The sequence below is a fragment of the Berghia stephanieae genome, chromosome 6, assembly GCF_034508935.2.
Source record: "Berghia stephanieae isolate SIO BIC M18660-M18661 chromosome 6, UCSD_Bste_1.3, whole genome shotgun sequence".
Taxonomy (NCBI): Eukaryota; Metazoa; Mollusca; class Gastropoda; order Nudibranchia; family Aeolidiidae; genus Berghia; species Berghia stephanieae.
In genome coordinates, this window is record NC_088365.1 from 39,721,374 (window position 1) to 39,748,873 (window position 27,500).

General features: G+C 36.4%; 1 protein-coding gene across 3 annotated transcripts in view; it reads right to left on the reverse strand.

Annotated features, from left to right (window-relative positions):
• LOC144975020 (carbonic anhydrase-related protein 10-like) overlaps nucleotides 1–27,500 on the reverse strand; it is a 306,136-nt gene that overhangs the window by 106,548 nt on the left and 172,088 nt on the right. For all 3 annotated transcript variants that reach the window (XM_078918664.1, XM_078918663.1, XM_078918661.1), the window contains 2 exons: nucleotides 22,589–22,636; nucleotides 20,658–20,797 (listed from right to left, as the gene is read on the reverse strand). In XM_078918664.1, coding sequence (XP_078774790.1) covers nucleotides 20,658–20,797; nucleotides 22,589–22,636 — 188 coding nt within the window. The remainder of the gene's footprint in view (nucleotides 1–20,657; nucleotides 20,798–22,588; nucleotides 22,637–27,500) is intronic.

The window sequence follows — 27,500 nt, forward strand, 5'->3', positions numbered from 1 at the left end:
CAGACAGACAGACGGACATACATGCATGCATGCATAAATACATAAATACACGGATATATATATATATATATATATATATATATATATATATATATATATATATATATATATATAATATTTCAAGTATAATCATGATCAACTTCTACAATATTGTTTCGGGCATTCGCTTTCATCAATTATAAATAGCTCCTTTTATCATAAAAGGTGAGCACTATCATTTCATGGTTTTTGAACTGTTTCTATTTATTCGCGATTAAAAATAATTACAAGAAATTTTAACAGTGTGCATGATTGATTGACATCATGAATGTGCGGCTATGTGGTCTTGTGGTGTGTCACTCGCTTTCTGATTTAAGGTCCTGGGTTCGAGCCTCGCTCGGCGCAAAGTTGAGTCCTTGGAAAAAATGAGTACTTGGCCTTTAACAGCGTTGTCTGTCGAAAAATATTGTAATATCGCCTATCGTAATATCGAATGAGTTGCCCGGAAAATAGACAAACGCAACAGCCTTCTGAGGAAGCTGGCGGGACCAACGTGGGATGCTAACCAAGCGCTCCTGAGGATGTCCTCCTTGACACTATACTATTCCGCCGCGTAGTATTTCTCTCCAGTGTGGGGTAGAGAAGTTGTAAAGAACGTTGAGAAGGTAGATGTTAAACTTCGCTAGTCCATGCACATAGTGTCGAGAACGCTGACAACAACGCCTAGAGAATGGGGCCTGATAATGGCAGCAATCCAGTTCCCGATTTCCGGCGGGAGAGGATTACAAACAACTGGCTTAATAAGATCAAAAAGAGATGAATGGGGATATACCCCTCTCAAGTGCTTAATGGACAGCATAGATAACACAGGACTAGATACGACAACAGGTAGGAAAACGCCATCAAAAGTGGCTAGTGAGAGGTCAAGCGCCGCCATTTTCTTTTTTATGCAACCAGGGACGCTGTGCGATTTAATCTCTATTTTAATTACTTTGATTGAGCTCGTTTAACCTTGATTTGTGGACGGAAAATAGAAAAAAAGGTCAGGTTTATGATGATAAACTAAATTAGACATATTAAACTACACTTTTATTTGTACATTTTAGGCTTGGCTCCATTGATCGGGTTTATATTAATTCAGTCCACAATGTCGAAGCATTCAGTAGCTTCAGTAACCTAGGAGGAGATCACCGTCTCGTATCTGCCACGATTCGCTTGAGCCTTCGAAAAAGCAAATCAACACCATCAAAAGTGAAGTATGACTGGTCCTCTCTAAAAGACTCAACTATACAGAACCAGTATACTATAGAGGTAAGGAATAGAATCACATGACTTTGTACGGGAGAAGAAGATCCAACGAAACGATATGAGAAACTCATAAAAGCAAACCGGGACACAGCAGAGAAGCTAGTACGGAGGAGAACAAAAGTCACGAAAAGATCCACCTCTAATCACCCACTGATTGTTGAGGCTAGAAAGGAAGCTCAAGATGCCTTCAACCAACACAAACAAACACCAAACTCAGTAAACGAAGAAAGATGGAGGATATCAAAACAGAAAATACAAACTGTCTATAGGGATATAGAAGAACGAGAGCTAGATAGCCTCATCCTGGAAGTGGAGAAAGCCGACGAGAGAAGCAAACATGGTGAAAGCTGGAAATTGATAAATAGAATAACTGGTAGGAAAGCAAGTCGACAAGGGATCCTAAAGGGTAAAACAAAAGAATGGCAGTCTTGAATTAAATGTCACTGCCATGATGATGATGATAATGATGATGATGATGATGATGATGATGATGATGATGATGATGATGATGATGATCATCATCATCATCATCATCATCATTATTATATCTACCGCTTATTCTGTCGGATTTAAGATCGGCAGGGCGGTCATGAAAGGTTGGGTTACGACCTTAGCTCTGAGTCTAGTTTGCTGTGGTCACGACATGATCAGTTTGCGGTAAGACGTGGTGTGTAAGTGTGGGTTGTGGTGTGCATATCAACTTTATATTCCCTACTTTTTCTTCTGAGTAGTTTGTAAAAAGAATTCTCTTCGCTTAAGATGGGCTGTCGACTTGGACAATGAAAAAAACATAGGGTGGTTTCTCTGTGATGAGAACTGATCCTATCTACTACTACTACTACTACTACTACTACTACTACTACTACTACTACTACTACTACTACTACTACTACTACTACTACTACTACTACTATTACTATTATTATTATTATTATTATTATTATTATTATTATTATTATTATTACACATCGCTTTCACATTCCCGTTCAAACATACACATACTTCCATACCGACAGTCACAGTCACAAACTCTACTGTTTGTTTCAATGTAATTTTTAGGCTTTTCATTAAAAAGAAAAATACAATTTATAGGCAGACTTGTCAAGAAAAGCATCATCCAGTTTATGGACTCAAGGGATTTTGAAAAAGTTTTTGTATAGTACTGTTAGCACAATGGTTCAAAAATCATCTTGTCAGAAAAATTTAAGAGAAAAGAAGAAAATGGATTTTTTCACATCTGCAACCAGTATGCATTTTTGTAGAATTGAATTACATTTAAGTATCATATCAATACCCAGAGTGAATAGGCAATACGCCTTAAAATGATCTATAAGAAAATTATTTTTGTTTTAAACGGATAAAATAGAGATTAATTCGATTCGAAAAGTGGAACACAAAAGCAGAATTTGCGAATACCCGGTCCAGACATAAGCGTTATGGTCTTATTTATAAATTGCAGAAACTTTGCAGATAAACGGAAAAAAATAGAGATTAGTTCGATTCGAAAAGTGGAACACAAAAGAAAAATTTGCGAATAACCGGTCCAGACATAAGCATCATGGTCTTATTTATAAAATGCAGCAACTTTGCAAATAAACGGATAGACTAGATATTAATTCGATTCGAAAAGTGGAACACAAAAAACAGAATTTGCGAATACCCGGTCCAGACATACGCGTCATGGTCTTATGAATAAAGTGCAGAAACTATGCAAATAAACGGATAAACTAGAGATTAATTCTATTCGAACAGTGGAACACAAAAGCAGAATTTGCTTATACCCGGTCCAGACGTAAGCATCATGATCTTGTTTTAATGAAACAATGCAATTTAAAAAATTATATGTTCATTGATTAATTAAGCTAAATATGCGGCGTTCAAATAGATACCTTGATCCGTGAAATTTTGGATACTTAGCTGTTTTTATTCCCCATCATTTAGATTATGTGATTAAGTTTATAATTGAAATACACACTTTATCTCACTAATCAATGTTTTGCAATAAAGGGCAGTGTGTGTGAACCTGAGCAAAGAAAATTATTTGAGAGAGATATGTAATCAATGAGCGAAACAGTAAGCCATGACCTTTTTTAGAGATTAAAATGAAGTATTATTCAGGTATTTATCATGCTTTTCAGTTTGTAGTTGAATTCTAGAATGGATTCTTTATAGGTCTCATTGATTGTATGTCAGTATGTAAGTCTTTAGGACACCGAATACCCTTATACGGCCACAATTTACAATTTGACGGTCACAAGCCCGTTAAACGCAGAGTGGGGTACTGTTGTTTGCAAGTAATGCTATGGTTTTAATAGGATATCTGTCTCCCTGTAAAATGATAAATGCATTCCTGTGTTGGATTTTGGATTAAATTCATTTCTTCTTCGGATTTTGGGATAATTAATTTCATGGACTATGAGTGTGATTTTCAAGACTATTAATGTAAGTAAATGCCCAAATAGATATTTTTATTCATTTATTCGTATGTTTTTTAAAAGTTTTATTTTTAGTTTTGTAGCATTTATTATAAGAAATATTGTACATATACACCAAAGACTATAATAATAATAATAATAGTAATAATAATAATAATAATAATAATAATAATAATAATAATAATAATAATATTAATAATAATAATAATAATAATAATAATAATAATAATAATAATAATAATAATAATAATAATAAGTGCATTCAGTGAAATCCCAATCATGGTTGCCCAAATAAAACTGGCGCTAGAATCCCGACTACCTGTCGAAAACATTAGTCCCACATTGTTCTTTGATGTTATTTGTGGTTGCATTTGCTTTGAAACTTACACATTATATTGTGTTACATTGTTTACAAAATATTTCAGGTACTCGTATGCATGTAGAGTCAACGGTAGTCCGGAGCGGTCCCAAGCATATTTAGGACCGCCGGTTCTACGGTACCTGGGAAATGAGAACCGCAATGACCGGTTCGAACCGGTTCTTTTTCGACATTGGCCATTCACAAGGCTCATGGGACCGTCAATGAACCGCTTCTTTTTCGACATTGGCCATTCACAAGGCGTCCTTGGGACCGTCAAACGATAGGAACCGGTCCTGAAGTAGATGGCTGTAGAACCGCTAAGTGTAAGTGAGAGCGGAGAAGGCGTGTTGCCTCAAAACATGAAAATAGTGCTATAACACTATCCATTAAGCATGTGTGTGTGTGTGTGTCTGTCTGCGAAGATTGATGGAGCGGATCGGGTCAATGTTAGGGAGTGAAAGGAAAAGGGATTGTTAATATATTGTGTCTGTGACATGCTGGACCAAAAGTATGGGAAGTGGAAAGAGTTTGTTTTGATTTTTAAAATTATTTTTATTGGGGGGGGGGGGGGGGGTTGTTGTCTCCATTCCTTTTTTCTCTTTTCGTGCGGTTAAGTGGTCTTGTGGTATGACACTCGCTTTCGGATCGGAAGGTCCTGGGTTCGAGCCTCACTCGGCGCCTAGTTTAGTCCTTGAAAGACTCTTTACTCACCTCCTATCACCGTACTCAGGTGTAAAATGAGTACCTGGTCGTCAACACTGTTGTCTCTGTCGGAAAAAAATGTAACATCGCCTAACAGGCGTCATGTCTCGTTCTACATGTTACGTGTTGCTATTAGTCAGGGACCCGTTGTAAAGCGCATTGAGCACATTTAGTGGATATTGCGCTATATAAAATCTCACGTTTTTTGTTTCTTTTTTAATAAAAAAAATTCTATCTTTGGATAGGACGCTGTCTATCCCAAAGTACTTTTCGCCAGATCAAACAAACCCAGCTACCCATTCACTGCTGAATAGACAGAGATCAGAAGAAAAAAAAGCTCGACTGCATCCGGGATCAATCTCTGGCCCCTTGTGTGTAAAGAGAGTGCTCTATCAACGGAGCTATCGGGTCCCCCAAATAATTTAATGGTGGTTTTTGAAAATACAGACGTTATAATTGTTATTTTTGAAGAAAGCTATAGTATGTGAAACTTGTATCATTTGATTAGTTAGAACACCAAACGAAATAAAAATATTATTGTATCATCAAATTACAACAATGCGATAGAAAGGAGTGGTGACAACAGATAGAGATAGCCAAAAGACAAAAATCGGACCAGCTAGGTTTGAAACATACACACGAACACACACACACACACACATACACACAAACACACATCTTATAGTAGTCACATTCATTTCAAAGAATAACCCATTAGAGAAGAGGGGTAATGTCGTCAAAATAGATCATTGTTATTGCGATCATTAGTGTGTAGTAAATTAGGAAATTTACCCCGAGTAATGGAATCGTCCAAGGCGTCTCGCGGCCCCTCTTACCCGACCAAACACACAAGAGGGCGTGTGTGCAAGAGGGGGTTGGTGCGATTAATTAAGTGGGATGAGTGGTTAGGCGAACGACCTAGGCAAAAGAACAGAGAAAAGGACCGAGAAAAGGCAGTAAAGAAACTAGAATCGCTGGGATCGTTCAAATAGAAAGATAAGAAGTGAGGACTGCCAACGGTTCTTCACCTTGGGACCGGTCCTCCGGTCCCAGTTAATGAACCGTGGGACCGGTTCTTGGGACCGGTCCTCAGCGCGGGACTAGTATATAAATATATATATATATAATATATATATATATATATATATATATATATATATATATATATATATATATATTGACAACATCAGCATGAACATCAAATCAACCAGATGAACCATGAATTTTAAATTAAAGAGAATGTATCGAATGAAACAATACATTCCTCTCCATTTGCTGAAGGCAGTCGTTTGTGCACGGATACTCTCACGCCTTGATTACTGTAACTCGCTACTTGCTGGTCTGCCTGACATAAAACTCGAAAAACTACAAAAAGTTCAGAATAGAGCAGCAAGGCTTGTCCTCTTATTTGTCGCAGTGGGTGTGGGGCAATGCTATCTATACACATGCGGACTCGCCGGGAATCTGGCGTGGAAACTAGAAGGTCTGCCGTCTAGCCAAATAATACTGCGTTCGTGTCGCCAGGGTCGTCGGCACGTTCGAGAAAAAAGCAAACGTCCCACTCATCAATCGATTCGCGGCCTGCCGATCGGAAAATGCGACGGCGGGGATGGCGAACTGACGCATATATTGTCCCTAAACGTCGAGAGCCAGAGTATGGCAAAAAAATGAGCTTTTATCAAAGCTATTGGCCGCCCACAGCGTAGACATCCTCCTGTTACAGGAGACCCACCTTTACTCAGGCGCGCAATCTTCCCGATTCCAGATCCCAGGCTATATGGTGGTCCAACGCGAGGACACTTCGAGGCTCAAAGGAGGTGTTAGCGTTTACGCTAAAGAGCCATCGAAGGTAAGGGTCATTGAGAGCGTAACGGACAGCAATGGGGTGAACCGAATTTCCGTGGAAGTAGGTGGACTGTGTTTGCATAATATCTACAAACCACCTAGAGCGACGTGGACTACATCACCGGTACCGGTGGTCAGCCAGCCTTCCATCTGTCTGGGAGACTTTAATAGCCACCATCACGAATGGGGCTACCGAGACTGCAACGAGGCAGAAAGACAACATGGATGGACTGTAATGATCTACACCTAGTGTACGATCCTACAGCCAAGGGTACCTTCCGGGGTACCCGCCATAAGAAGGAGTATACTCCAGACCTCACCATCGTTACGAAAGGTGCGAACGGTGAACCGCTGCAGGTGAAGCGAACAGACCTCGGGGACTTTCCGCATAGCCAGCACAGGCCGGTTCTTGTCACAGCTGGGGTGACAATACCGAGGGTGCAGTCTCTCCCACTTTGCAGATGGAACTTCAGGAAGGCTGACGTGGAGGAATTCAGTTCCTATATCGAGCAGGTTTGCCCTGCCATTCCTCCCAAGTCCAAGAATATAACGAGATTTAGCAGGCTACTGGTTAAGAGCGCTCATCGCTCTATTCCACGGGGCAAACGGAAACTCTACACCCCTTGCTGGACAGCAGAGTCGGAAGAGCTGTACCGAGAGTACCAGCAGACCCAGTACCAGGACCAAGCAGATAGACTACTTCAGTCTCTGGCAGAGGGAAGGAAGCAACGGTGGCAGGAGATCGTGGAAAGTCTTGACTTTACACACTCCAGCCGCCACGCTTGGCCATTGATAAAGAAATTGGACCCAGATCGGAATTACGCGAAGGCTGCATCGGAGCGTGAGGCAGACACAATTGCCAAGAACATTAAGAGCAAATTACAAAAAGAGCTTGTATAGTCATTACTACAACTCAACCTGGACAGTCTACTAATTGTTATTGGTGATTTTAATCACTGCCTATAGATAGTATGCGCTTGGCTAAGAAGCTCATAACATTGCCATCCGGAAGTATATCAGACCAACACACAAAACTGTGTGTATCCATGAACGTTTAAAGTCGGGTTAATACAGTTCAGTGAGCATTACTCATAAACGCGGATGGCAAAAAACAATAACAAAGACGAGAGTGACGTCATCTTCGAACTATCTATAGCAGTCGGGCTAGAACAGTTTGTACCTGCAAAATACGATGGAACAGCAAACTTGATATGTGCAATATAAAGAACGCATTCAAAGCGACGAACACAACGAATAGTCACATCTGATCATAACACATTTTACTAAAATTACCAACGTATATCACTAAATTAAACAGTGAGAAACAAACTGTCGTACATCGCCACATGAGAGGCAGCCGCTTCTAAGGCTCCTTCCGCACTAGGATAAAAACTGTCCCAGCACTCCTTGCGATAGGTTTGCCAAATGCATTATATGGATGAAATAGAGGTTGCATGTGTATGTGCTTTACTGCTTAGAAAAAAGAAAAATGGAAAGAGAAAACAATATTGGGTGCATCCTTTAATGACCCAAAGATTGCTCAAGGGTCAATTCCATAGACTCTATGGTGATCTCCGATCTTATCCTAAAATGTTTTTCTTGGAATCACCTCACTTTACCCAGGTGCAAATGAGTACCAGTTCGCTGATGAAAGTAATCTTTGACGGACTAGCGTCCATTCAAGAGGATAATCGAAATTCAGCATGGCTCGGTGGTACGATCTTTGCTTCGTACCCGAAAGGTACCAGGTTCGATCTCCCGCTGCTGCGCTGTATGGCCTTGAGTAATTCACCTCGCCCTAGCTCAATTTGCGGCGCTGCACTGTGGCTGACGCCTGGGTTACTCCAATCTTCCCTTGGGATAGATCCTCGAGGAAAATTTCCCCTATGGGATGAATAAAGGGAATTTTATTATTTTTAATTTTAAACTGTTATCTGTCTGCTCAACGCTACAGAAATATGGATAAGTTCCGGATTTATAAGCTTCGGGGACAGGATGGCTGAATGGTTTGCGCGTTGTACTCTGGACTCAGAGGTTCTGTGTTCGATTCCGACCGAAGCCAATTTGTACTTTCCTAGAGCAAGAAAATTTACTCCAATCACTCACTCCATACAGGTGTAAAAAGGTACATGTCAAGCTGGAATATTAATCTGCGATAGACTAGCGTCCTGTTCAAATGTTTTTCAAACAAATACGTTAATTGTCCGCTTCACGCTATTGAAACCGGAATAACTCCTGCACCATTGGCTACAAGTCTCTAAAGGACTAAATTTGTCTTACAATGAGCCCAAGTGGCTCAGAAGGACCTACTTTAAAATATCTTCATTGCGAATTCCCGAAATAAATAACTATAAAGATAATTGATCCCACAAGTTACCGAATAGATGTGCGACCGGTTTTAGACACGTTACTGCTGTGTCACAAAGTGTAACACTTTTTAAATTATATTTATAAACATACCTTATTAAAATGTTTATATTGCTATGCATTCTGTATGTGGTTTCATCACATAGAATTATTTTTTGAATTGTTCTTGCTTTTTTATATTCAGAATTGAAATAAATAAATAAATTATAACTGTGAAATTGAATGTAAGCTTCAGTTTAATATACGAAAACAGATAAAATGGACGTTTCGGGTTTCCCATTCATCAACAAAGCAGGATGAATGAAACACTACAGACGAATAAGATAATGTGGTAGTGGCGTTGTTAAGATGCATAAACAAAAACATTGATGGGCAGGAAATTGTATGCTACTTTGTGAGAAAGCACGAATTAAAATAGAGCAATAGAAATTTATAAAAGGTACGTAATTAATTAAGTCAAAAGAGGGGAGGCGGGGAGGAACTGTGTAATGCAGTATAGAAAGTGAAATAAAATAAGGTATGGACTATTGTTGGAAAATAAATACAATGGAATTGGAAATAAATACAAAATATAAGGGATGTAAGTATTAATATATTAGTGGAATTAGCAGCAGCAGAAGCAACAGTAGAAATAGTAGTAGTAGTAGTAGTAGTAGTAGTAGTAGTAGTAGTAGTAGTAGTAGTAGTAGTAGTAGTAGTAGCAGTAGTAGTAGTAGTAGTAGTAGTAGTAGTAGTAGTAGTAGTAGTAGTAGTAGTAGTAGTAGTAGTAGTAGTAGTGGTAGTAGTAGTGGTAGTATTAGTATTATTATTTTTAGTAATAGTATTATTATTATTAGTAGTAGTAGTAAAATAAGTTTTAAAAAAAAAGTTGAGCTTTTATATCGCGCAATATTCACTTAACGTGCTCAAAGCTCTTTACAAGGGGTCCCTGGTCAACAGCAAAATTTAACATGTAGGACCAGACATGACGCCTGTTAGGCGATATTACAATTTTTCGGACAAAGACAACGCTGTGAACGGCCAGGAACTCATTTTACACCTGAGTACGGTGAATGAATGTGAGTAAAGAGTCTTTTCCAAGGACTCAATTTCGTTTGTGCTTTACTGCTTAGAAAAAAGAAAAATGGAAAGAGAAAACAATATTGGGTATATATATTAATAATAACCCGACTATAAACGTAGTAGTAGTAGTAGTAGTAGTAGTAGTAGTAGTAGTAGTAGTAGTAGTAGTAGTAGTAGTAGTAGTAGTAGTAGTAGTAGTAGTGGTAGTAGTAGTAGGGATGCAGAAAATAAAGGCAGGCATTGCAACGTTGACACGGCGCCGCCAAGTCTGGGACTTTTTTGTCCTAGTGCGGAAGGCTGCTATATTTTTCTACTTTGACAAACGATATGAACATGGGACTGTGACAGTCCTGTCCCGTTGATTTTGTATTGGGACACAACGGGACTTTTTTCCCGTCCCAATAGGTGCGGTAGGTTTCTCTAAATTATAAATGTTTCAGATTTGGGACAGACGAGATACGAGGGGGGAAAAAGCCCGGATCTGGCCTCTTACGTCATATCTCGTCGCCATGAACGAGATCTCGGTAGTACCGATGCTGCATATCGTTTAAGAACCTTCACGTTCCGTGTACATAATGTGGCACAGCTTTGGACTGGTTAAAGGAATATTTGTTTGAAAGAACTCAGTCAGTAATTATAGAAAACCATGTATCAACTCCATCCATATTAACGTGTGGAGTGCCTCAGGGATCTATTCTCGGCCCCCTCCTTTTTACAATGTATACTGCTCCCCTTTCTCATATGTTATCCAATTTTCCCATTGATTTTCATTTTTATGCTGATGACACTCAGCTGTATACAAAACTTAATAATGATTCAGAGCTGTCATCAGTATCTGTTATGGAAAATTGCATTGCTAACATAAAGGATTGGATGAAACTAAACAAACTTAAATTTAATGATGACAAGACGGAAATGATAATTTTTGGAAATAGGTATCAACTCTCAAAAATATCTACAAATGAGATACTAGTGGGTGAAAATGCTATTAAACCTAGTTCTTGTGTGAGAAATCTTGGGGTGTATTTAGATCAAGGGTTATCCATGGAAGATCATGTTAAAAAAATATGCCAATGTTGTAACTATCACATTAGAAACATTGGAAGAATCAGACATTATATTGATGAAGATATTACAAAGATGCTTGTTAATTCGTTTATTACTAGCAGATTAGATTATTGCAATTCCCTTCTCATTGGCTGTCAAAGTAGATTAATTCATCAACTACAAAAAATTCAAAATAAAGCGGCTAGACTTATAAAATTAACGAAAAAAAAGGATCATATAACACCAGTTCTCCAGGAATTGCACTGGCTTCCTGTGAAGTATAGGATAGAATTTAAAATATTGTGCTATGTTTTTAGATGTCTGGATGGATTGGCACCTGAATATTTGCAGGAACTGATTAAAAGATATGAACCCACTCGAAATTTAAGATCATCTCAGTCCCAACTTCTAAAAGTTACCACCTCAAAATCCACTTTCGGTGAGAAAGCCTTTTCATTCATAGCTCCACGCCTATGGAACGCACTTAGTCCTCGGACAAACTCCTGCCAAAATTTAACATCTTTCAGGAAATGTCTGAAGACTGAGTTGTTTCGCGAGGCTTATTTCTCATAAAATAGATGTTGCTTTGATTTTTTTTTTTTTTTTTTTTTTTGTATGCATGCTTATTATGTATCATGTAGTGTCGTGATTGTTAATTTTGTTGTTTTTAAACATTTTTATATTTATTTTTATTATGTAAAGCGCCGCAGAGCACGATTGACGTGGATGTTTGGGCGCTATATAAATTCATTATTTACTATTTACTATTTATTTACTAATGTACAGTCATACCTATCATAAAGGCGGTGTATTTTCTGTAACTTCAAAGAACACGGTTGACGAAAGTGATGAGTGGTTGTGTGACACCAAAAGCCCTGCGGCCTGGACCACGAGGTCTTGATAATAATAATAATAATAATAATAATAATAATATTACTAATAATAATAATACTAATACTAATAATAATAATAATAATAATAATAACAATAATAATAATAATAGTAATAATAATAATAATAATATAATAATAATAATAATAATAATATAATAATAATAATAATAATAATAATAATAATAATAATAATAATAATAATAAAAATAATAATAATAATCATAATATAATAATAATAATAATAATAATAATAATAATAAATAATAATAATAATAATAATAATAATAATAAAAATGTACATTTATATAGTGCTTATGCCGAAGTTTCGAAGCGCTTCACATTGACCATCAGTAAAAAACATTACACACTGCAGATTCGGACATACGAACAAAAGCTCACGCGCATCCAATTACACACACACTCACACACACACATCCATATACACACTGTACATAAATATATTACTCATACACACACAGACACACACACACACACACACAAACACACGTTAAGTGGATATTGCGCTATATAAAAGCTTAATTTTTTTGAATTTTTTTTTTTTTACTACTACTACTAATAATAATAATAATATTACTAATAATAATAATACTAATACTACCACCACCACCACTACTACTACTACTACTACTACTACTACTACTACTACTACTACTACTACTACTACTACTACTACTACTACTACTACTACTATTTCTACTGTTGCTTCTGCTGCTGCTAATTCCACTAATATATTAATACTTACATCCCTTATATTTTGTATTTATTTCCAATTCCATTTATTTATTTTCCAACAATAGTCCATACCTTATTTTATTTCACTTTCTATACTGCATTACACAGTTCCTCCCCGCCTCCCCTCTTTTGACTTAATTAATTACGTACCTTTTATAAATTTCTATTGCTCTATTTTAATTCGTGCTTTCTCACAAAGTAGCTTACAATTTCCTGCCCATCAATGTTTTGGTTTATGCATCTTAACAACGCCACTACCACATTATCTCATTCGTCTGTAGTTTTTAATTCATCATGTGTTGTTGATGAAGGGGAAACCCGAAACGTCCATTTTATCTGTTTTCGTATATTAAACTGAAGCTTACATTCAATTTCACAGTTATAATTTATTTATTTATTTCAATTCTGAATATAAAAAAGCAAGAACAATTCAAAAAATAATTCTATGTGATGAAACCACATACAGAATGCATAGCAATATAAACATTTTAATAAGGTATGTTTATAAATATAATTTAAGAAGTGTTACACTTTGTGACACAGCAGTAACGTGTCTAAAACCGGTCGCACATCTATTCGGTAACTTGTGGGATCAATTATCTTTATAGTTATTTATTTCGGGAATTCGCAATGAAGATATTTTAAAGTAGGTCCTTCTGAGCCACTTGGGCTCATTGTAAGACAAATTTAGTCCTTTAGAGACTTGTAGCCAATGGTGCAGGAGTTATCCCGGTTTCAATAGCGTGAAGCGGACAATTAACGTATTTGTTTGAAAAACATTTGAACAGGACGCTAGTCTATCGCAGATTAATATTCCAGCTTGACATGTACCTTTTTACACCTGAATGGAGTGAGTGATTGGAGTAAATTTTCTTGCTCTAGGAAAGTACAAATTGGCTTCGGTCGGAATCGAACACAGAACCTCTGAGTCCAGAGTACAACGCGCTAACCATTCGGCCATCCTGTCCCCGAAGCTTATAAATCCGGAACTTATCCATATTTCTGTAGCGTTGAGCAGACAGATAACAGTTTAAAATTAAAAATAATAAAATTCCCTTTATTCATCCCATAGGGGAAATTTTCCTCGAGGATCTATCCCAAGGGAAGATTGGAATAACCCAGGCGTCAGCCACAGTGCAGCGCCGCAAATTGAGCAAGGGCGAGGTGAATTACTCAAGGCCATACAGCGCAGCAGCGGGAGATCGAACCTGGTACCTTTCGGGTACGAAGCAAAGATCGTACCACTGAGCATGCTGAATTTCGATTATCCTCTTGAATGGACGCTAGTCCGTCAAAGATTACTTTCATCAGCGAACTGGTACTCATTTGCACCTGGGTAAAGTGAGGTGATTCCAAGAAAAACATTTTAGGATAAGATCGGAGATCACCATAGAGTCTATGGAATTGACCCTTGAGCAATCTTTGGGTCATTAAAGGATGCACCCAATATTGTTTTCTCTTTCCATTTTTCTTTTTTCTAAGTAGTAAAGCACATACACATGCAATCTCTATTTCATCCATACTGATAATGCATTTGGCAAACCTATCGCAAGGAGTGCTGGGACAGTTTTTATCCTAGTGCGGAAGGAGCCTTAGAAGCGGCTGCCTCTCATGTGGCGATGTACGACAGTTTGTTTCTCACTGTTTAATTTAGTGATATACGTTGGTAATTTTAGTAAAATGTGTTATGATCAGATGTGACTATTCGTTGTGTTCGTCGCTTTGAATGCGTTCTTTATATTGCACATATCAAGTTTGCTGTTCCATCGTATTTTGCAGGTACAAACTTCTAGCCCGACTGCTATAGATAGTTCAAAGATGACGTCACTCTCGTCTTTGTTATTGTTTTTTGCCATCCGCGTTTATGAGTAATGCTCACTGAACTGTATTAACCCGACTATAAACGTTCATGGATACACACAGTTGTGTGTGTTGGTCTGATATACTTCCGGATGGCAATGTTATGAGCTTCTTAGCCAAGCGCATACTATCTATAGGCAGTGATTAAAATCACCAATTACAATTAGTAGACTGTCCAGGTTGAGTTGTAGTAATGACTATACAAGCTCTTTTTGTAATTTGGTTTGCTATTTTAATCTTTGCGCTGGGTGGAATTTAAGTATGAACACTGTTCACAACCCCAAACTGCCAAGGCAAGTAGTGTGCGTGTAGAAACAAAGGAAGTAGTTCAATGTCAGGAGTGTCGTTTTGGTCATTTATATTTACAATTTTACACCATCTGTCACATATATACACACACCCCTTGTTTTTTTCCTTATAGATAGTATGCAGATGACGTCACTCAGGCCTTTGTTATTGATTTTGCCATCCGCGTTTGTGAGTTGTTCTCACTAAATTGTATTAACAAGACTATAAACGTTCATGGTTACACAGAGTTTGTGTGTTGGTCCGTTATACTTCCGGATGGCAATGTTGTGAACTCCTTGGCCAAGCGCATTCTATCTATAATGTCCTTCTTGTACAAAATAAATTTGCAAAATCCACATACTCTCGGTGTCTACAAATGACAGCCATGTTTTCTGTGAGATAAATGGTACATGCATATTTGTAGTAATGATCGAACTTGAAAAGAGCAATGCAAGTTGAAATAATTACGAACGGTAGCGGTAGTTTAAATCTCCGTGTATGGTGTCGATTTTTCCCATTTCCCTTCAATTTCTTAATTATTTCATTGTGAGATGATAGTGCCGCTGGAGGTAATGAACGTAATAATGGCTTAAGTCAGAGAAGATCGAATAAACATAACTGCCGCCATTTTGTATTCCTTGAATTGACATTGATACGAAGAAAAATTGTAAAGCAAAAATGTACAATTTAAAGTTTGAATTAATTAATTAGTTGTCATTAATATGTCATTGTACAACGAACTTTGTACATTTATGATTCATTCGATCATGACAAATTTTCAATTACCAGTATTCTATGATAGTAGTTTTCGATTTTACATTGCCGTATTGATATATTTCGCCTGACATTTAAAGTTGTGTAAAAGTGTCTGTGAATGATACGAGATTCTGTAATTATAAACTACTGCATAAGGCATTTAAAGGATAATTTCTATATTAAGCCTTTAGTAAGATAAGATAAGAGAATACTAGATTTGTAACCCAAAATCATACTACTCTATATCAAATGCAAAGTGGTTCTTGAATCAACAAATATCAAAATAAAATGTACAGAGCAGTGCAATTTTGCGTCGGAAATAAACATAGTAGTCGCCATTTTGTTTTCCTTGAGACATAAACATTGATAAGGAGTTAAAAAAAAACATTTGAAGCAGAGCTCTCGCAGTAAAAGTTTGAAGTAAATACGATATATTAAGATGAACAATTATGCAAAGTTTCATCCAAAATGACTGAAAGTAGATCATGAATCTGTCGGATGTGAATGTGGTCGGATGTGGTGATTTCTAAAGAAGCCATCTTAAGAAAACTGTGCAGGCTTGATTGTTCAAATATTACGGGACCTGACAAACTCCTTCCAAAATTAATGAAAGAATTGGCTTTATAAATAACTACACCATTGTTTATTATATTTAACAAATCGTTTACCGAAGGACTTCTACTATTTGAATGTGACGACTATTTTGAAAAAGGGAGATAAAGGAGCCCCAATTAGCTATAGACCGGTAAGTCTCACGTGTGTTACATGCAATTTTTTGAATCATTCATAAATACGTTTTGAATTATTTTGAAAGCAACATCTTGTTTAGTCTCTGCCAGCATGGTTTTAGGAATAATCGTTCCTGTGTTACAACTTTTTGAATGATGGAAATTTTTACTTTAGGTAAGTGACGAACGATTTTCTTTCACTGCGTGTTTCTTTATCATTCGTCAGTGTCTCTTTCAAAACCACTTCAAACCTAGTGGACGAGACATATATTTGATTAACACCTCCATTAAAAATACTCAAACATGGACAGTCTTTCTCCAATAAAGCTCTAAAATCTTTCTAACGGAAATTTTGGTCGTTAGGTGGTAAACCTTTCCATTGTATAACGGAACACTCACTTTCAGCTTAAGGCTTATTTACCTGTTCAAATTGTCTGCCCATTGTATCCATGCCTGCTGCTAATTACCTTTTCCAAACAAGACTCCAACGTGCATAGGTCCTGAGGTCCTTGTCTCGTTCAAGAGTAGCTAAAATTACAATGAAGGTCTAGCTCTCCGGTAATTATCCGTTATTCTTTCTTACCAAAGCATCTGGATATCATTGGCTATCTAAAACAGGAACATTCTTCTGATTGGCTATTTCCATAATTCAGACGCGCTTTTCATTTCACAAAATCAAATTCATCTCTGAATTTAATCACACACACGCTAAGAAGCCCAAGAGAGAAGAGCTATCCCTCCAATTTCAAACTTGTAAAAACTTCTCGGCTGGAGGTAAAATGAATTATTGGTTAACATTCAAAAAGGAACGAGATATTACTGTTAATTCAATTTAATCTATCTATTATTAATATTATAGTTTGTGTATATATTTTAATTGTGCTATTCCATGGATGTTCGTAAGTTGGAATACCTGTACAAAACTATATCTATATGTATCTTATACTATGGTTAACATTTGCTTATGATCTATGCTATTATTTTATTTATATTCAATATGTATATTGCTTGAATGTCTGTACCCTACCGCCAATCGCCGGCCACACATCATAACCTCAATTATAATTAATAAAAATAAATAAAGAAATACCAGGGACACAACCCTGTTAAATTCTCATCATGTAAGATAGCTCGACTGTCAATTGATGTTTGATGCAAATATACTAACTACCATTATCATGGAGATACTGCTTCTCCTTGCCTTTGTCGGCAAATAAAGGCTATTATGATGTGTCGCTCAAGGACGATTCGGTGGCGAAAGACAAACTCGATTGGCTCTAAGACCTTGTTGTTTTAACTCTCAATTGAAGGTCCTTTTTCCGTGTCCTTGGAGCACCCAGTCGTGCCGAACCCCTGCATCCCAGTCCTTGAACAGTGGTAAACCCCTGATGTCAGCCTCTAAATACAACACACTGTTGTGAAGTCCAGAAAACTCTGCAATAAGGCGCTAACCCTGGAACTAGCTGATGCATTTGCCTCAGTCAAGCAAGCCGGCGGGATAAAGATAAGTCAAACGGGCTTATACCATTTTCAAATGTATTTTCCACAGACACAAATGATTATATCAAAATAAATATATAAATAAATAATAAATTAGATCCACTCAATTAGAGCTATTCTTCCTGATATCAAATAAATACTTATTCTTTCTATCTTTTCCTGTAACAATCTAATTAAACTTTATGTATAGAATTGTTATTATTGCATTTGGGCGTTACTATTGTCTTGACTCACTTGTTATTAATACAATTAAGTTATAAGAGATCCTAAGGCAATTCTTAATCACCCCCTAGATTAAACCTGAGCCGTTTGTGGTATAGGTTGAGTGGTGCAGCTGGTAACGAGAGCCATAGCGCGCATACTAGTTCGAATCCAGACCATTGAGCTATCGGTTGGACTCGATCCCACAAAAATAACACACAACCCGCCACAAGGTAATCGTACCCAAAGGGTAAAAGTAGGAGGTGAGTTTTCGGAATTTGATAAAGCTACCAGCGGTTTTCCCCAGGGTATTGTTTTGGGTCCTCTTCTGTATATAATCTTTATCAATGGCCTCCCTGATGTCTTATTATCTACGTGTAAATTGTGTGCAAACGACATAAAGATTTACATGACTGCGAATAACAGTTATACATTACACGACGATCTTCTGTCTTTATATTCCTGGTCAACAAAGGGATTGGTGGTTGAATCTTAATATATCTCAATGTCACGTTTTAAAATAGCAATGACTATCCCGCACAAATCTTTGGGCCTCTTTTTCGCTCACGAATTGCCCGAATTCGCGTCAAAATATGGGACGAAGCCGTTTCGTATATGCTATTTAAAAAATTAATTACGACGCTGTTTATCGATGAATATGACTGAAAGTTGGCACACAGTTAGAAAAAAGGTCATTTTAGATTATGTCAAGCGACAAAACTCGTGCGATTACCAGAAGACCGTTAAAAATAGATTTTTACTCTTTGGAGTAAAATATTTCTAAAACTACCGGGCGTGGAGGTTTTGTCGCTGACAAGGTAATACATGAACATTTTTTCTTTTTGGTTGTAAAATTTCATATGAATATGACGAGTACTTTTCCCGTATTTTACAAAACACCATCCTACTTTGCTCTTCAAGTTTCAATCTTTTAATCCACTTATTACGTCCCATATTTTCGCGTTTTTTTCCTCTTTGCGTTTCATCAAAATAAATGACACCTTTGAAACTGCATAACTTTTATTTTTACTCAGTGGAGATAGGGCTTTGGTTTTAGACAAAAATTTTCCTCAAAAAGAGAAAAAAACATTTTTCATAGTCATTGCTACCGTTTTACATAATGGTGAATATAAACCCAAAATATATATTTCACTGATGAAGAACATAATAAATCTTTGATTGAGGTCTTTTCAGAGAAGGATGTTGATCCCACTCTCAAATTTGATCTACATATCAATGACATAATTAAAAGACCAAATAAGTTGGTTGGAATTATAAAACGAAGCTTCTCTCATTTCAATTGTACTATGTTTTTAACGTTATTTAAGACTTCAGTGAGACTAACTTTGGAGTGTGCCAATTGCATATGAAGCCCAATGTATAAAAGACAGTCCATAGCCATGGAGAACGTCCAAAGGAGGGCCATTAAGTCAAATTTACAAGATCGTACACAAGATTGACACCTTCGATTCCAGGGAGTTCTTCAAATATGCGATTTTGCCGTCAACAAGAGGTGGGGTCTTCAGAATCTTCAAGGACCGATGTTCGACTTCAATACGTGCCCACTCTTTAATTTTCAGGACCGTAGATATTTGGAACTCTCTCTACGTCTCTTCAAGAATAGCGAGAAATCTCAACGTTTTTAAGAATTGCGTTGATAAGGTATAAGATCACCTTAAGTTTGAATTCGATGAGTAATTTATGTTTGTTTTATAATTGATATCCTGTACGCAATTATGGGCCTAGTTTAATATTGTTGAAATGGGCAATTTATTTTGCGTCATTTGTTAATATTTTTATTACAACAATGAGCCCATAATGAATTGGTTTATCAGACCTGCAAATAAGTGCACTTCGATCTAATGTATATATACACGTTTTTTATCACTGTGATAGGGCCACACTATTGGCCTACTTTAACTCTTAATAGGTATTGCATTGTATTGTATTATATTGTATAAGTCAACAAAATATCATAAGAAATATACAGACTGGTGTAACTGTATGTCTCTATTCGGCGCCGCCGCCGTTTGTTTCCTTTTCATGGGTTCTCAATGCTCTTTGCAATTCATGTTCCCATACTAGCCTATTGAGCCATTTAGGCATTCTTGTTGTACTCGTATACGTTAAAATATCTGCCATGGCCTTTAGAGAGGTGCTTATTCGCAGTGTATATTATTGCATCTGTCAAACCCAAAGTGCACTTATTTGCAGGTCTGATAAACCAATTCATTATGGGCTCAATGTTGAAATGGAACTATCAACAAATGACACAAAATAAATTGCCCATTACAACAATATCAAACTAGGCCCATAATTGCGTTTCGAACTATAGACCTGTATATGTACACGTTGGTCAAACCCTAAGAACGCCGCTGGGTTCAGATGTTTGCTAATTCAGTCACATATGCAATCACAAACGAAAGCTTAACTTGGCCGTACAACTAAGGCACATCCGCTACAAAGTTAAATAATCTTTGTTAATCTTCTTGTTTGATGATAAAGGGTTTTTAATAGATATCATAACATATATTGCTTTCGGGTCTCATTGCAAGAAAGAAAATGCACTAACCTTTGATGAAATGTTGCTCCGCAAACGTTTGAGTCTTGGGTCGAACAGAAGAAGACGAGGCTCGATATCAATAGGAGACTGGAACTTCCCAGACCGACACAGTATCCAATCAGGATTGAGATAGCCCCAACGTAAGGGACCTGAGAAGCAAATAAGGATTGTTTCATTTATGTTAATGGGTGAAAAGTCAACGTTTATATTATAATAAATAGACACAAGTCAATCTTATACCCCGCTGTAATGTAGAATAAAAAGGTAAATAGAAAAGTTGTAGTAAGCGATTTTATTAATTGATATTTAAAATTGTGGGTATGGAGTGATTTTAAAGAAAAGGTTTCAAAGTTAAAACAGACGTAGACCAAAATTTATAAATTATTTTCCTTATTAAAAATTCTGCAACTGTAAGGTAAAAAGGATCGGAGGTGTCTTTCACTTTTTGTTCGTATAGACAACAATCGGTCACTTCTGTTCGACTTAGTGATCTGAAGATTTATAGGGTGAGTTGGATTATCTAAAATATTACTAATTTTTCGTAGGCAGTATTCTGAATACATATAAATCATTAAAAGACATGGATCCTGTAGTAAATGTATTTGCTCTTTTAATAATCCTGTCAAAGTTAGCTTTTGCTGAGCTTAGACACCCCCCCCCCCCAGGCAGTAATACAAAAAACAACATGATGTAAATGCTTGATAATACACCCAACTAATAAAATTGATACTAATTAAGAGGGTCATTAGATAGAAGGGCCTGGGGTTAGGAAAAAAAACAAAAAAAAAACATGCTATTCTGGTGACCGATTTCAAATTCTATTTAGCGGGAAACATGGTGTGGCCAAGGGATCTGGTTACCGCGTAATCGCCCATTTGGTTACACGTTGATCCAGAGCTGAGGCTATCTAGACCCACGTGTTATTGTATGAGGCAATTCTGTTGATTTATATTAAAGTGTTTCTGCTTTAACGCGGATTAATACTTGCATTCTGAACCAAATCTACCACTACCTATTTCTCTAAACTTAAAATTTTCTTACTATATTATGTCGAGTTGTCAGGAACTTTAACCCAACTATAACATGTGCCAATATTTGCGACATTAAGAAAATTGATCGGATAATTGATAAAGCCAGGAGTTATACTCGCCCAATTTCCAATGTCGAAGAGCTGTTCAAGAGATTTTGTCTAAGTAAAATGGAGAAATTTATGAAGGATGGTGATCACCCCCTTCACAAATATATTAAGTTCTCCATGAGGAGCCGTCGCCTTATATCTATAAAAACAAAGACAACACGTCACCTTAATTCGTTTTTGCCAAATGGTGTTCGAATTTTTAACACGCAACTGTGATTTAAATTAAATACTGTCTTTTAAATATACACACACAAGTTCGGACTAAAGGCCAGAGGTATGGCCTATCTCAATTTATCAAATTAATATATAAAGTGTTGCTATTGGTTCTTGGTTGTATATTTTTACGGTTTTGTGCATTTGCATATATTATATTTGTATACATTGTCGCCATAGATTCTCAACTTTGTGTTTATACATTTTCATGCATGCCACGTCTGTAAACAAATTTCCATTTTTTGGATGAATAAAGTTTATCTTATCTTATCTTATAAACGCTACAATGATGATGATGGTGATGATGATGATGATGATGATGATGATGATAATAATAATATTAATAATAATAATAATAATAATAATAATAATAATAATAATAATAATAATAATAATAATAATAATAATAATAATAATAATAATAATAATAATAATAATAATAATAATAATAATAATAATAATAATCTAAAACTTTGGACAACATGCGTGATTCCTGTTGGAACGCCAAGGCGGAAGGAGTATTTTTTTTTTAAAAAAAAAGGTCCACTACCCTGTCAAATCCTTTACGATAAAATAGACTGATGAGTACCTGCATGTCCATTATAAGACCACCACGAAGACCATGGAGAGCTGGATACTGTTGAAGATAAAAGAAAGTAACGCGTCATATATATATATATATATATATATATATATATATATATATATATATATATATATATATACATAATTGTGCTCAACTTTTTGATAAAAGGAGTCATCTATTTATAAAACACGAATCTAGAAAAAATACGAAAAACACAACAATCTTCTTTCACTTCCACTTCCCGATGTAGTAGGGGGAATTAGGCTAAAACCGTGCAAATTCGGTTGAAAGCAGAAAATTTGCATACAGGTTACTAAGACCCATAGAAAAGACATCTGATATAGAACCACTCTGGCAATTAATCATAATGTATCGGTTTAAGGCCTTAGATTTTACCTATTACAGCTATATTAAACAAGGGAAATAACTGCGTAAAATATATATTTTCTTCATATTCAACTTATTAGGGAAAATTAGGCTAAATCCGTGCACATTGGGGTTGAAGTCCTGAAAATTGGTATATAGGTAGCTATGACCCGTATAAATAACACCTGATATAGAACCACTCTGGCAATTTATCAGAACAGTGCGTTTTTAGCACTTTTATTTTTTCCTATATAGCATTACTTATCCGAGGAAATAACAACAATATAATGTGTGTTCTAAAACTAAATACACCGGTAACCATTTACGGTAGCTAACGGATGGTTATTTCGTGTTGTAACTAGTAGATAAAAGCGGGAGAGAGAGAGAGAGAGAGAGAGAGAGAGAGAGAGAGAGAGAGAGAGGGGGGGGGATTGAGAGAGAATTTTACTCATTACTGTACTAACCTAACTAGTAGATAAAATAGGGAGAGGGAGTGAGCGGGAGAGACGGAGAGAGAGAGAGGAAGAGAGAGAGAGAGAGAGAGAGAGAGAGAGAGAGAGAGAGAGAGAGAGAAAGAGAAGGAGAATCTTACTCATTACTGTACTGACCTAACACACCCCCCCCCCACACACACACACCCACTCACACACACACACACACACACACACACACACACACACACACGCCGCATCTACACAAGTCCGTGCAAGGCAAACCGGACCTTAAACACTTGCATCGGGTGCCGATACATTCTCTCGTACATGAACATTTGATGAGTTTTTGGGACACTTTTGATGACAATTCTGGAAATAAACAGTGGTTCATGTCGATCGTCACATTTGTTGCAGGGTTCTCTTCTATAAAAGATAAAATGTTAACAAAAGCTCGACTTCTTTCAAGAACTGTGACATCATCATTATCATCAGCAGTGACATCTTTTACAGCTTGTTTTTTTTTTAAGTATCGTACATGACAAATTTTATGATATGGGGCAGTGGTGTGCCTCCTGAGCGACTAAATCTCCTCCGGCAATAAATGGCAACATATCAGAATCTTTTATAGATAACGCTATTTCACGAATATTTTCTTCCATATCTGTTGTCATTACAGAATGGAGTACTCCCGATTCCATGTTTTTACATAAAAAAGCACGTTTGTTTATTATAGCCAATCTCTAATTTTGAACGTTGTCTCATTATTCACGTGGGTTGCGAAATAAAAAATTAAATTTTACACAATACTTATGCCACTGAGCATCATTTTGTTTGAAGCTTTCAATAATCTCATTTCTTTCTGATGAATTAAAAAAATAGATACATCCAACTTGTTTTCATCACAAACCAAATAATTGAATTGTGTTAAATCTTCAAAAAGAGTTTCGTAGCCTTGCCCTTTGTCATACCTCCTCGACTTAGAGGACATTATAAACGGTCTGTGTTATCTTGTTGGCATATCAAACACTGGTCCCAGTCTCTGGGAGCAGTTCTTTTTGATATTGTATGTGTATTTGAAATCATGCAAACGCATTCCTTTATTAGGCATATGCAATATTCTTTCATAACTCTCTCTCTCTCTCTCTCTCTCTCTCTCTCTCTCTCTCTCTCTCTCTCTCTCTCTCTCTCTTTCATTCTTTCTGTTAAAGACCCATCATCAGCAGGCAAAATATGTGCAGTGCCTCACAACAGTGCAAATAGAACATTCTCCCTTTGTCCCTTTGAGGTAAATAACGTAAAGTAAATAACGTGCCACAATATAGCATCAAAGTGGTTGATGATGATGATAATGATGATAATTATAGCAATGAAAGTGGTATGCTGACTCTTTACTGTCATCAAGTTTGACCGAAATAGGTTTTAACTCTCGTAAAATGATTATAGCAGTATTTTTGGAAAGAAAAGAAAACAGGAGGAGGGGAGAAGGAGCACTGTTCTTTGTCAACACCGGTAATCGGCTTTTATTGAGCTGTGTTCTGCTAGTCTGTTTTGTCTATCCCTCTGCTCGTTTTCCCGTCTGCCCGTCCGTTTTAGAGCAATTGATTATACTTATTAAATCAGATGCAGAAAAAAATCTCATATTATAGAATATTGCTCGCTCGACGTCATTTAAAACAAGTGAAATTGAAATAACATTTACGATTAAATAATTTGTATGGTTCGTGAATCGAAAATAAAGGGAAAGGAAAACATCCGCTTCGACGCTAAAAATAGTCACCAATGGGAATCCAAAGGATGACGTAAAACAACCTTTGGTCGGCTTGCCTCGAATGTTTACACAATAAAAATGAAAGAAATTATTGTCGTCCATTTCAAAATTTTCTAATCTGAAAAACCTTGTATCTCAACTAATACTGATCTCTCAGAGTGGTTCTATATCATAAATTATAGGGTTTTTCATATTCTACAACATATGTAATTTTCATGCTTTCAACCCTGTTTGCACAATTCAAGGGTTTTTTGGACCTAATTCCCCCTAATAATGAGAGCTACGCTTGAAACAATGTTGTAGAAGTTAAATAATCATAATTATACTTGAAATGTTTTATATATATATATATATGGTAAATCCGAATGTTTGTTGCACTAAGGCTCCAGAACCACCAAACCAACCACCAACAAATCTTGCATGTCGTTCACAATTGACCTGAAGATGTTTTTTTGTGTGTACATATGAGCTTGATTAAACAACGCCTTGATTTTATATATAAAAAAAATTGTTTCGTTAAAATTTCTTCGAAAACAGACGCCATCATTTTAGCACGTTGGTTAAGTGTTAAACTTCCGGGAAACGAACATATGACATTTAGATGTGAATACTTGCACTAGACCGATACCAGGTAGTAGTTCCTCTCTTTTAAAAATAAAATATACAACCAATTTCTTAAAGTTCGTATAAACCAATTTCTTGTCTAAAAGTTGGGAAATTCTACCTCACGTGATCGAAATATATATAATAGATTTGACCAGACAGTTTGCTAACTTTTTGATGATTACAAACAATAAACGATATGTCAACCAAGGTAACAATGCTATCACACGCAACATATCGAAGTCTTCTCTCTTTGCACACATTAAATGTGATAAAAGATTGAAAATTGTATTTTACTTATTTCCTTTTAAAATGATTTTGTAGCTACGGTACCCTCTAAAATAGATTTAAATGCAAGTGTCAATACTATTTTATTTTTTTGTAAGATTTTGACCACAACAAACTTCTTTCCTGTCGCGAGACAGCGAGGTAGCTGGGATAGGGTGTCGGTTAGTGACAAGGCGGGGGGGGGGGTGTATTTAGTGGTGGTCCAACACAAAGAAACTGGATGTTTTTTCTTCTCTTTTTACGAATGAAGATTGAATGCCTGTTTCGGTTTCAATGAAATTTTATGTTAATTGCAACGAAACCGACATTATCTAATTTGGTGATAATTTTAAAAATGATCTTTATATGAATTCTACCTGAATGGAAAAAAGTAACGAATTAGATTTCATGCATAGTACGTATTGATAATATGTTTTAACGGTCAATAATAATTTTTAAAAATTCATCGCGATTAATGGCTGCATGGAAAGAGAAAGGCAAAGAAACCAAATTTCATCACACGTACTGTATACACACACACACACACTCTCTCTCTCTCTCTCTCTCTCTCTCTCTCTCTCTCTCCTTCTTTCTTTCTTTCTTTCTCTCTCTCATTCTTTATTGCTTTTTCTCTCTCTCTCTCTCTCTCTCTCTCTCTCTCTCTCTCTCTCTTCTCTCTCTCTCTCTCTCTTTCTCTCTCTCTTTCTCTCCCCTCTCTTTCTCTCTCTCTCTTTCTCCCTCACTCTCCCTCCCTCTATCTCTTTCTCTCTCTCTCTCTCTCTCTCTCTCTCTCTCTCTCTCAATCTCAAACTTATTTCTAGCAAACTACAAAAGGATCAGCCATGTTGGGCAATACTGCTATGTTATATTAGTCAGGTCTTTACAATGACAAAAAAAGCATATTTCTATAAAGGCCAATTTCAAATGAAGCACATTTTTAATATTGTAGAAAAAAAAGTATCAATTTTCAGGATGATATTGTCACATTTAGCGACAAGACTATCATAAAAGCAAAAAAAAAAAAAAATGATTTTGAGCACAAGAATGATACTTTTAAATGTAGCACATCGCTACGTCATTAAAAAAGTTTTTATATTGCCCAATTGTTTACTGGGTTTTTTTCTTCTATTTTTTAATTATTTTTTTTTAATTTTACATATTTATATGAGATCCCCCTACACAAGCCGTCTTTTGGCTTTCAGTCTTTTCTTGATCTTCAGCGCTACCGCCATAGGAATAATACTCAAAATATCTGATCTTTGAGGGGGGGGGAGGGGGATTGTTATCTAAAAACGATGTTTCGAAAGGTCCCGATGCAAGATTAGTCCGTAGGAAATAACATAAAAATGAGTAAAGAAATGAATTTTAAAATGAAACAATGAAAAGAGTGCACCCTCCTTTCAAATAAATCTCCAATAATTATAAAGGGCGAATCAGTTAATAGGCGTCAAGCAGGGGCCACTGTATTTTTAGAGAC